This window comes from Budorcas taxicolor, chromosome 7 (genome assembly GCF_023091745.1).
Source record: "Budorcas taxicolor isolate Tak-1 chromosome 7, Takin1.1, whole genome shotgun sequence".
Classification (NCBI taxonomy): Eukaryota; Metazoa; Chordata; class Mammalia; order Artiodactyla; family Bovidae; genus Budorcas; species Budorcas taxicolor.
Window position 1 is genome coordinate 47,226,319 of NC_068916.1, and position 12,333 is coordinate 47,238,651.

At 45.7% G+C, this 12,333-nt stretch overlaps 1 protein-coding gene across 1 annotated transcript in view; it reads right to left on the reverse strand.

Moving 5' to 3' along the window:
• TRPC7 (transient receptor potential cation channel subfamily C member 7) overlaps window positions 1–12,333 on the reverse strand; it is a 140,215-nt gene that overhangs the window by 14,949 nt on the left and 112,933 nt on the right. The window contains exon 8 of the mRNA XM_052643521.1: window positions 3,565–3,760. Coding sequence (XP_052499481.1) covers window positions 3,565–3,760 — 196 coding nt within the window. The remainder of the gene's footprint in view (window positions 1–3,564; window positions 3,761–12,333) is intronic.

Here is a 12,333-nt window from a genome sequence, read left to right on the forward strand (position 1 = left end):
AGCAGGGCAAAGACTAATAGAGTTTTGCCAAGAAAATGCACTGGTCATAGCAAACACCCTCTTCCAACAATACAAGAGAAGACTCTACACGTGGACATCACCAGATGGTCAACACCGAAATCAGATTGATTATATTCTTTGCAGTCAAAGATGGAGAAGCTCTATACAGTCAACAAAAACAAGACCAGGAGCTGACTGTGGCTCTGATCATGAACTCCTTATTGCCAAATTCAGGCTCAAATTGAAGAAAGTAGGGAAAACCGCTAGACCATTCAGGTATGACTTAAATCAAATTCCTTATGATTATACAGTGGAAGTGAGAAATAGATTTAAGGGCCTAGATCTGATAGATAGAGTGTCTGATGAACTATGGAATGAGGTTCGTGACATTGTACAGGAGACAGGGATCAAGACCATCCTCATGGAAAAGAAATGCAAAAAAGTAAAATGGCTGTCTGGGAAGGCCTTACAAATAGCTGTGAAAAGAAGAGAGGTGAAAAACAAAGGAGAAAAGGAAAGATATAAGCATCTGAATGTAGAGTTCCAAAGAATAGCAAGAAGAGATAAGAAAGCCTTCTTCAGCGATCAATGCAAAGAAATAGAGGAAAAGAACAGAATGGGAAAGACTAGAGATCTCTTCAAGAAAATTAGAGATACCAAGGGAACATTTCATGCAAAGATGGGCTCGATAAAGGACAGAAATGGTATGGACCTAACAGAAGCAGAAGATATTAAGAAGAGGTGGCAAGAATACACAGAAAAACTGTACAAAAAAGATCTTCATGACCCAGATAATCACGATGGTGTGATCACTCACCTAGAGCCAGACATCCTGGAATGTGAAGTCAAGTGGGCCTTAGAAAGCATCACTACAAACAAAGCTAGTGGAGGTGATGGAATTCCAGTTGAGCTATTTCAAATCCTGAAAGATGATGCTGTGAAAGTGCTGCACTCAATATGCCAGCAAATTTGGAAAACTCAGCAGTGGCCACAGGACTGGAAAAGGTCAGTTTTCATTCCAATCCCAAAGAAAGGCAATGACAAAGAATGTTCAAACTACTGCATAATTGCACTCATCTCACACGCTAGTAAAGTGATGCTTAAAATTCTCCAAGCCAGGCTTCAGCAATACGTGAACCATGACCTCCCTGATGTTCAAGCTGGTTTTAGAAAAGGCAGAGGAACCAGAGATCAAATTGCCAACATCCGCTGGATCATGGAAAAAGCAAGAGAGTTCCAGAAAAACATCTATTTCTGCTTTACTGACAATGCCAAAGCCTTTGACTGTGTGGATCACAATAAACTGTGGAAAATTCTGAGAGAGATGGGAATACCAGACCACCTGACCTGCCTCTTGAGAAATCTGTATGCAGGTCAGGAAGCAACAATTAGAACTGGACATGGAACAACAGACTGGTTTCAAATAGGAATAGGAATTCGTCAAGGCTGTATATTGTCACCCTGCTTATTTAACTTCTATGCAGAGTACATCATGAGAAATGCTGGGCTGGAAGAAGCACAAGCTGGAATCAAGATTGCTGGGAGAAATATCAATAACCTCAGATATGCAGATGACACCACCTTTATGGCAGAAAGTGAAGAGGAACTAAAAAGCCTCTTGATGAAAGTGAAAGTGGAGAGTGAAAAAGTTAGCTTAAAGCTCAACATTCAGAAAATGAAGATCATGGCATCTGGTCCCATCACTTCATGGGAAATAGATGGGGAAACAGTGTCAGAGCTCCAAAATCACTGCAGATGGTGATTGCAGCCATGAAATTAAAAGACGCTTACTCCTTGGAAGAGTTATGACCAACCTAGATAGAATATTCAAAAGCAGAGACATTACTTTGCCGACTAAGGTCCGTCTAGTCAAGGCTATGGTTTCTCCTGTGGTCATGTATGGATGTGAGAGTTGGACTGTGAAGAAAGCTGAGCACCGAAGAATTGATGCTTTTGAACTGTGGTGTTGGAGAAGACTCTTGAGAGTCCCTTGGACTGCAAGGAGATCCAACCAGTCCATTCTGAAGGAGATCAGCCCTGGGACTTCTTTGGAAGGAATGATGCTAAAGCTGAAACTCCAGTACTTTGGCCACCTCATGCGAAGAGTTGACTCATTGGAGAAGACTCTGATGCTGGGAGGGATTGGGGGCAGGAGGAGAAGGGGACAACAGAGGATGAGATGGCTGGATGGCATCACTGACTCGATGGACGTGAGTCTGAGTGAACTGCGGGAGTTGGTGATGGACAGGGAGGCCTGGCGTGCTGCGATTCATAGGGTCGCAAAGAGTAGGACACGACTGAGTGACTGAACTGAACTGAATGTCTGTGCTATCTCAGTTTATTTAAAATGTTGATGGGCTATTTCCAAAATTTTCTTTTAATGAACATCTATGTAAAATCATATTTCTGCATGGAATTGTTGTATCAAAAGCATCAGTGCATTTTATTTTGTTTTAATGTTGAATTTATTCATTTAACTTCTAATAGGTACAGAGTGATATGATTTTAAGCAGGAAAGGGTTTAAAGAAAAAGCATTTACAGCTATTCTGTCCTCCAACCCCCACCTCTCAACAGTATACCCCCTTCCTGCGTACCCTTTCCGGTTATTTTTCTTTTTCAAATGATTGTACAATCAAAAAGGAATATGTTTTCATTCTTCTTCCTCTCTACATAAAGACAGTTCAATATATATATTGTTCTGAAGCTTGATTTTTTTCTGCTTACCATTATAATTGGAGGTCTTTCTACATCAGAATATAGAGAACGTCCTCATCCTTTTTAAAAGCTGCGCAGGTTCCCATGGTTCAGACGCATCATAATTTATTTAACTAGATTCCTATTAACGCTCAGTTAGTTTGTTTTTCATTTCTTGCTGTTCCAAACAAGGCTGCAATCAATAGCTCACGGTTCATGCATTTTAGATTTTGATAAATTGCCTCCCGATGTACTCTTGATGCCTTTGTCTGTCTAGCAAAATCAGTCTTTGAATGGCCTCTGCAAGCTTCCTCCCCACAGTCACTCACTGTCTCTGCCCTGCACCTTCTACACCTGCTAGGACTTCTCTGGGCACACTGGCCCCACTGCACTGTCACGTGTGGTTGGTATATCTGATTTTCCTCACTGTACTGAGTGCAAACCTCTTTAAGAGCAGAGATTGTGTCTTGGTCATCTCTGTATCACCAGTGCCAAGCACAGGCTCAGCATACAGTAGGTACTTAATAAATAACATAGGCGAGGCAGAAGTGAATGTGGGTGGGAGTAAATAGTCATTCCAATTTGCCATGGGTCACCTACATGCTCTCCTGAGGGGGTACGTGTGAAAGAGGAAAGATTCATGACACCGACTCTGCCCTCGCTGGGCCATTACAGGTGTAGCGAGCCATGCCTTGTGGCTGGCTGACTGCGGGTGCTTCTTGGAGCAATCCAGGAAGAATGCCTGTTGTTTGCTCTGGATTCATGTGTAATAACACATGGGCTTCTAACATCATTACCCTCATCATCCCTCAAACAGGGGTGCAGATTAAAGTCAGGGAGAGAGAGCATTTCCAATTAAGTGGTCTTACCTCGATCTCCTGATACGAGTTGTTGATCATGGCTATTAGCATATTGAGCAGGACGACCACCATGGTGACGTTATAAACGCCGTAGAGAACGTAGCCGATGTTCTCGATGAATTTGTGGTCATATTTCAGCACCACCGAGATCACTTCAGACAAGCCAAAGATGGACCAAAATAAGGTTTTGAAGCTTTCTTCAACCCTAGAAGGAAACAGACAGTCCTCTTAGGCAGTTTGCATCAACTGGCAACTCTCACTTGGAGAACTGCCACCACCCAGACATCAGTGGTTACTCTGGAGTGGGGCTGGGGCAGCTCGCTGGTGCCTGGATTCTGAAACCAGGAGATATCCAGGTCCCTAAGGAAACTTGAAAGAACACAGCAGGGCAGGCTTTTTCTTTCCCATTCAATCCTTTTGCTGGGACTCTTCGCTACAGCAGCAGTTCTTATATTGTTACAATTACTTTACCATTTAAAAAATTAACTGCCAGGGCCAATGTTTGTCCTTGTAGGTTATTAGCCTCAGAAAGCACACTCTTCCTTCAGTAGCCTCTTGAGTGTCTCTTCTCAAACTATCCAGCCCCACAAGGAAGGGAAGAGGCTGGTGTTTGTGAATGGAGCCAGCGTCACTGGTGACTGGGGCTTGCTGGTCATCGTCACAGGGCAGTACACTTAAGCCCCGTGACCGCCTCTGCAACGGGCTGGCTTATTACCTCCATCTGACAGGTGGAAGGAGTGATGCTAAGAGCCTACCCTGCCTTTCCCAGGAGCACTCAGCTGGCAAGTGTGGGTACGAATCCAGGCACTCCTGAGATTTTCAAAAGTAGGTCCTTCAAACCACTAAGGTTTACCTCCACCCTGGCTCAGGGTAGTGAGGCCAACCTCATATATTGGGTGCTCTAATTTGGGGATGAGTTTTCAGGAATGAGAGTGATGAGTCTGGTGTGTCCATATTGATCAATAAATTCACCAGGTAACAGCCTAAACTTTGCCCTGCAGCTCAAGAGGCTGCTCGTGCTGTGAGGGCAGCCCAGGGGAGAGCTGGCTTTTGGGACACTGCTCTTTGAAGCTTCTGAGATGATCAAGGTACCAAAATACCTTGGTTTTAGATAGTAGAGTACTATTCTATATGAATAGTATAGACTATTTCATAGTCTGTACTTTGTGGCTCTGACCCTATATCAGGTTTGTGACATATAATTCAATTTAAAAGCTGGGTTTTGGTTGGGTGCTTTACAGAATGCATGTGTGTGGTACCTGAAGGGTTAAGTACAGATATTTCAGTTTGCATCCAGATTTTGGGTACTATTATGAGAAAGCACTTTCTTTTTTCTCTTTAACATTTCAGACTTTTAGCACTCACCCACAAATGGCCAGGATTAGCTAGGTCTTGGGGGAAAAAAACAGCATTTTTTTAGAGGACTGGTATTTATTTGACAAGATGTACAAGAATACTAGTATTCGTCACTTGGGCTAAAAATCCAACACTGACTTGCATGAATTTTCAGCTCTCCTGTGTGTGTGTATGTTTGTGTGTGAAAGAGAGAGAGAGAGTGTGTGTGTGGCTGGGTGTGTGGGTGTATGTGTTTGTGTGTCTAGCCAGCTGTTTGCTCATTCCCTGTGAATCCCAGAGTCTGAAGTCTGAGCACTAAACTGAGTTTTTGTTGCCATCATCTGTTTCTGGTTTCTTTGGAATCTGTGAGTTTGGAATATTTCACTTGGTTTTAGTAAGAAGGAGTTTAGGGGTTCATCAGTAATGACTGGATATCAAGGGATCACGTTAGAGCCCCAGCACCTGATGCCCATTCTCCTCACATGAGATGCAGCATCCGTTTTCTGTGAAAAAGATGCTGTTCAGTGTGTGGGCACGATTCGGACAGGTGTTGCCTTCCATTAAGAAGCAATCTTTCAGTGGTCACCCTTGTGGAAGGGAACCTTGGCACAGAGAACCTAAAACCACTGAATGCGCCACAAATCAGAACTGGAAGGAGATGGTAGGATGTGATTTCTCTGACACTTGGTCCCTGCCTAACAGCGTCTGGTGGAAACCAGAGAACACGTTCTCCAAGGGAGGGGCCTGGGCAGACAGGTGCTGGTCCAGGGTAATGCACTTACCGGGAACGACTGAAGAAGTGGATGATACGTTTGACTGAGAGACACTTTACAGAAGTTCATCTTCCCTTTCTTAACCCCACTAACCTTTGGCTGTCATAAATGAAGCAGGCCATTCTGGAACACATCTGGGGAAAACCTTCTGCATTTTGATTGGGAAAATGGCCTAGATTTGGCATGAGTTTTGTTCTCATTTGCTTCTTGCTGTGAATTTTGTTACTAAGCTGTGATTTACCCCGGTACCTTCACTTAGGCATTCTATGTTATTAATCTGGAGGAGGAAGAGATTGCCCACTAAGCAGTATGTGTTCCAGTAAGAGAAGAATATTTACAGACCCCTAAACCTATGCCTTGGTCCCTTCTCTAACACCCCACCCCTCACCCCTAAGGCTTAGAATGCTGATCTGTTCAGTTTGTTGCCTGGCTGTCAGACAGTCTTCACACCAGTTTCATTTCTATTCTACAGGTTTAGAAGTTGCCTCTGGACTTGAACTTGGCCATGACCTCCAAGAGAATCTAATTATAGGTGGCTCAGACTCAGTGGGACTGCTAGAGTGGAAATGAGCCCCTCCAAAGCAGTAAGCCTTGACATTGGGCTGGGCAGGAAGGGATCTTAGCCAAAGTATGCATTTTTAACAAATTCTTCTAAGTTCTTTAGGGAGTGTCTGTAGCCCTTGCTTCCTCTCATCATGGAGCAGAAGGCGTTGCAGTAACAAAGATTTCCATTAAGGAAAAGCTGGGTCCATTGTCTCAATCATCTATAATGGCTAGATTCATTACTGGGGTCTCTTGAGTCTTTCATTTGTACTCATGCCCTGTGATGTGAACATTTGGTGAACTAACTGGATAGACTGTTTTTGCTGTTGTCGTTTCTCAGACGGGACCTTATGGGCTGAGTTTATGCCCAATTAGCTGGGCTAAGTGGTAAATGGCAAGCAATACAATATGTTGTCCATACATATAACTAAATTCTAAGTGGAACTGAACCATTTAATGTTTAAAAATTACATAGTCAGAAAGCCAGAATAAGATATCAATATTTATATAATCTTGGTCTGGGAGAAGTTTCAGAAACTAAAAAGGGGAAGATGGAAAGGCGTGCAAACACAAAGCTTGACTTGTATATGTCGAAAACATATTAAGTAAAATTACAGGGCAAAGGACAGGAAAGGATTGGCAGCCCATATTCCAATGGCTGATGTCCTTCTGACATAAAGAGCTCTTATGAATTGATGTGAAATGACAGACATCCTTGCTGAAAAATAAATGGGGGACAAAATCTTCCAAGAAAACTTGATGCTTTGTGCGGTGACAACAGCTCCACAAGTAACTGGATAGATCAGGTTAGTGGCATCTTCTGGTTTAACACGTAGCAGGCAATAAATGAAACGTGTCCTCCCGGCCCTGTGTTACCTTGACCTTGGAAACCCATAATGACACATTCTTAGAGAGAACGCTGGCGTTGGATAGGAATCAGTAGTACATTCTTAACTGCAAGATCTTGGGCACTGGGGAGCCAGCCCCAATGTCATGTGTGGTGATGATATTCTCTGAGTCATGTACCAATCATCACTTGTAATTTTCAGGAGCTATGGGATACAGGGCATGGGGCAGAAGACCAGTCACTGCAGAGGTATGGGGCTGTCTTTCAAGAAAAAAGTTATCTTGTGATTGATTTAGTTGATATTCACCATGAGGCCATTTGTTTCGCAGAAACCCGTCCCCCCCGCCCCACACTCTCAGATGGCTGGTCTCTAGGCTAAATTCGAGGTTCCTTACTGATAGGGGTGGGAGCTGCTGGTTCCTTATTTGCTCCCACCCACTCTGGCTATTCACCAAGCTTGGCACAGTTTCCTGCAGTTGGGTCAGTCAAAGGACTCTTCACAGAGATGGCTGGAGGAGTAAGAAAGCAAAGACGCACGCCTGGCTTCAAACCCCAGCCCTGCTGTGCACTGGCTATATGAACTAGCTTGAGCCTCGGTTTGCTCTGCTATGAAAGGGACAGTGATGCTTTATTATTAAGTTGCTGTAAGATTAAATGGAACAACCTACATGAAGTGTAGAGTAAGGGTCCAATAAACGGTATCTTTTATTTTTACTCATGTGCTTATTTGCTGGACATTCACTGAACTCTGCTTACTTGCCAGCCACCCTACAGAACAGGATGCAGGATGCCCAGAACTGGTTTGTTTTTGTGGAGGTTCCAGGCTGAAGCAAGCCCCCTGGTGGAACAAGTGCAACAAGGCTGTGGGCAAGGATGCTCTGGCTGCCTTGCCCTACCCGGGAACAACATATACAAGCCCATCAGCCCTCAGGGGCTTCCATACAGGGCTGAATGGAGTTAAGCCAGCAGCATATTGACTTTCCTGAACAAGGTTCATTTTACTTCCTGTCTGCAAAGATCATCACCAACCGTTGATTTCAGGCAAATATTCTTTCTGATTTCTCCAGCCTGTGCTGTTTTTGATTGTTTGACTGCTGCCTGGCAGTAGAAGGGGCTGAGGTTTCACCAATAGGCCACCCTAGCATGAGAAGTGCTTCTAATGAAGTCAAAGGGGAAGAGTGCCTCGGGGTGGTATTGAATAGACCCTGATTCACCCTCTTACTGGGCAGGGTGTGTGTGCGGGGGGGAAAGGTTGGGGCTGATTTGTCAAGCAGAAGGCAGGGAGGAGGTAATCTGTTCTCTGAGGCTGTCTCGCCTGGATAATAGGAATTTAATAATAGGTTCCCTGAAGAGGCAGTTGTGTCAGGGCCTCAGAGAACAAACAAGGCGAGGGTTTGGGGTGATTGTTATGGAAATCACTGCTGCCTCAGAATACCACAAGGCCTTTTCCCCCAGTGTCATGGAACTCTGTTCCCCAGCCCCAAACAGTTCAGTTCGGCTACCTACCCAAATCTGCACGTGTGTGCATACATGCATGCTAAGTTGCTTCATCTGTGTTCAACTCTGTGTGACCCTATGGACTGTGTGTAGCCCGCTAGGCTGCTCTGTCCATGGGATTAAAAGAGGCTTCAAATTAAGCAGCTGTTTCAGCTCCTGAAAGGCTGTTTCTCAAGTCAGAAGACAATAAATAGCTGGCCTTGAGCTAGAGTTCTGCTGAAGCAGGAACAATACTCACCCGCCTCGCAGTGGGGACTGTGAGAAGGTGCTTGGAATCCAGAAGGACCGCACACGAGTGCTCTGCCTGTCCGAGACACTTGCGCCGGGCTTGAGGGTGGTCAGGGCAGGAGTGCCCGGTGCCTGAGCAAGCCTGGACTGCACCCCTGCCACGCCCCTCTGATTCACCTCTTGGTTTATCCTGGGCCCTGAGTGAGGAGTGACGTAGACGGTCCAGTAGTTGAGGAGTCTGGCCCCAGAATCGGGGCCGAGGAGCTGGGGTGCACAGAGCCTGGACTGATTCATGCTGAGGGCCCACCCCTCTCCCTGGGAGCCTCGTTGCTCCTTGAGGGCAGAGCTGTGTTTCCTTCCTCCTTGAAGTCCCAGACCTAGTGCAGACCTTGGTCTACTGGAGATACTCAGTAAACTCACGGTCCTTTGGATGAACAAGTCCCCATTGCACATCCCGATTTCCTGCGACTGATCCCAGGGTCGAGGGGAAGCTCTGGTGAAGCAGTCAGAGTGCAGGTTCTGTGTCTGACTGGGAGCTTTTGGCTAAATAATGTAGCCTCTCTGTGGCTCATTTTTTCTAGCTTCAGAATAGGAAAACAATCGTTACCGCATAGGGTGTTGGTGATGGTTAAATGAGCTAATGGAATGCTTGTGAGGTACACAAAATACTGCCTGGCACATAACAATATGCAATAAGTGTGGCTAATGTTAGCATGGCCCCCCCCTGCCCCCAACCCTCAGCTGCAAAGGCTCCAGCATCAGGTTGACTCTCACACCCTACCATCAATTCTCAGAATAATCCTTTAAAACTATGCATCAGATCTTACCTCTTTTCCCTAGCAGCTTTCCATAGGCTAACAATTTGAATCTAGTCACCCAGCTGGGGCTCCCCTGACCTCATGCTGGCTCACCCCTCTCTCAGGGTCCTTCTCCCTCTGCCTGGATCACCCTTCCCCTTCCTCCCCACGTGGCTGTCCCCCTCATTCTTCTCAGCCGTTAAACTTTAACCTTAATTGTCACCTGGTCAGGTCAGCCTTCTCTGACCATGTCTGAAGGAGGTCTTTCCTGATTATTATCTCAGATGGTAAAGAATTTGCTTGCAGTGCAGGAGACCTGGGCTCAATCTCTGGGAAGATCCCATGGAGAAGGAAATGGCTACCCACTCCAGTATTCTTGCCTGGAGAATCCCGTGGACGGAGGAGCCTGGCAGGCTATAGTCCATGCAGTCACAAGACACGACTGAGGGAGTAACACTTTCATGATGCTTCTATTTCCTTCCTAGCTCTTAGCACTTCATTTAAAATGTTCTGGGACTTCTCTGGCTCTCCAGTGGTTAAGTCTCTGCCCTTCTGATGTAAGAGGTGTGGATTTGATCCCTATTTGGGGGACAAAGATCCCATATGCCATGTGGCATGGCCCAAAATGTTCTCATTTCTTTTTGTTTATTTTTTATCACTACCAACATCATTTCCCCTCTTTTCCCATTCACAGAGCATTGTGACCTCCAGGGGGTCATGACTTGCTCACGGCTCTTCCCCCAACGCCCAGAACAGTGCACGGCTCATAGTGGAGTCTCAGGAGACATCTTTCATCAATGAATGATTGAAGCTGGGAAACCGAGGCATGCTGTGATTTGTCTTAGCCAGCTTGCCTCAGACTCACCTCATAGCTAGCTGTTTTCCTATTAATATTCTAGAGCAAGCCCTGGACAGTCCAGTTTTCTGTCACTCTGTCACTTTGAAGAATGACAGGTACACCTTATTTCCATCCTAGAGTTGCATTTTGGTGAATAAAAGGTTGAAATTTCCTTGTTTAAGATGTTGCAAGTCAGCCTGAGAATAAGATAGAGGAGTGCCTGCAAATACGCTCTGAAGGTGTCATCCAAAAAAGCACATTTCCTGTGTTCTGTCAAGTCTTTTTCCTCACAACTTTGTGGGCTCTTGGCCTGTTCCAGAAGCTCAAAGGTACCAGGCTTTAAGAATTCATTTCATGAATGATCATGAGGAGAGGGTATAAATAAACATTATATGATAGCAGAATGTCTGCTGTAATAGGTATAATCATTTTTCTAAAGTAGCTCAGGGAAAGATATACATTTTTATCACTTCTTGGAGGATTATGTGAAGATAAATTATATTAGGCCGACCGAAATTATTATTTTTTTTGGACACATACAGGTTATTCCCAGATGCCTAGCCTTTCTGAGCCTGACCTGAGCCCCAGCGTTGACCACTGCCATCTCCTCCATCAAGTCTTCAATCTCTCTGGGCTAGTTTCCCCACATGAAAATGGGTACAATGAGCTCTCTCATCCCCACCCCAAACCCTTAAGCCTAACTTGAATGTATAAGATGAAAGGTGAGATGATAACTTTCAAATATGATACAATACAATGATAACACTTCCATATTGGGGATGCCCATATTGCAACATGCACCCAGGACCCTGGGAAAACCTCTCCTCCATAGAGCCCAGGAGGCTGACCCCACTCCACGTTCCCACCTGCAAACTCACTCCACGTGCTCGGTACAAGGAATACGGCAGAGGCCACGGTCCTATGATGCTGTTCTGATTTCTCCTGACTGGCTGCTGGTTATAGTGAGTTGCATGAGGGCAGACAACGCCATTTAACCTCAGCTGTCCCAGCAGGTCCTCCTCTGCAGGCAGGCCCTTCTTGCAGATGTGGCCCTTTGCTCTCAGGAGGCCCCCCTGGCTCATCACTCCCTTCTGGATGATTCCGGGCCTATATGGCTCACCCGACCATCTCCCTTTCCTCCCTTCCTTGGGTCAGGGAAGTCTCAGACTCTTCTGTTTACAAAGCACAATATGACACTTCTAGCGTAAGAGCACTTTCTCCCCTTCAGCAGGTCTCTGCTTGTCCCTTGGTACTGAGGATGGGCCCTCCTCAAGGCCCCCATTGCTCCTCCAGTCCTTTAGGACATGGACCACTTCACCCATGCTTCTGGAAGGTAGTTTGGAGTGTCTTCCTTCAGCTCTGCTGGGTGTGGGTTCTGGGAAAGGCCAAACAAAGCCCCTATTCCTTTCCCCAGTCACTAGGAACTTACCCTCTTCCCCATGATACCCTCTTGATTCTCCTTCTACATACTTCTAGGGCCTAATCAACATCAGAACCTGAGAACACCCTCCTTTCACCCCGCCCACACACCCTGACATGCAGGCAGCCACCAGGATGCATTTACTCTAACCGTCTCCATTGCCTGTTCTCCATCCTGGCTGCCACCCCTGAGTGCAGGCTTGCATCCTCTCAGATTGTGGTTCCTGCCACGGGCTCTTCATGGATCCATCAGTTCCCTTCGGAGCTGCATTTCTTCCAGAATATTTGCTCGGTTGCACATATGCCCTCATTCCTGTGACTGTTTGATTAATATCTGTCTTCCCAATCAGTCTGCAAGTTTCAAGAGTATCTCTGCTCAGTATAAAACCCCCTTTGGAGAAGGCAATGGCAATCCATTCCCGTATCTTGCCTGGAAAATCCCATGGATGGAGGAGCCTGGTGGCTACAGTCCATGGGGTAGCAAAGAGTTGGACATGACTG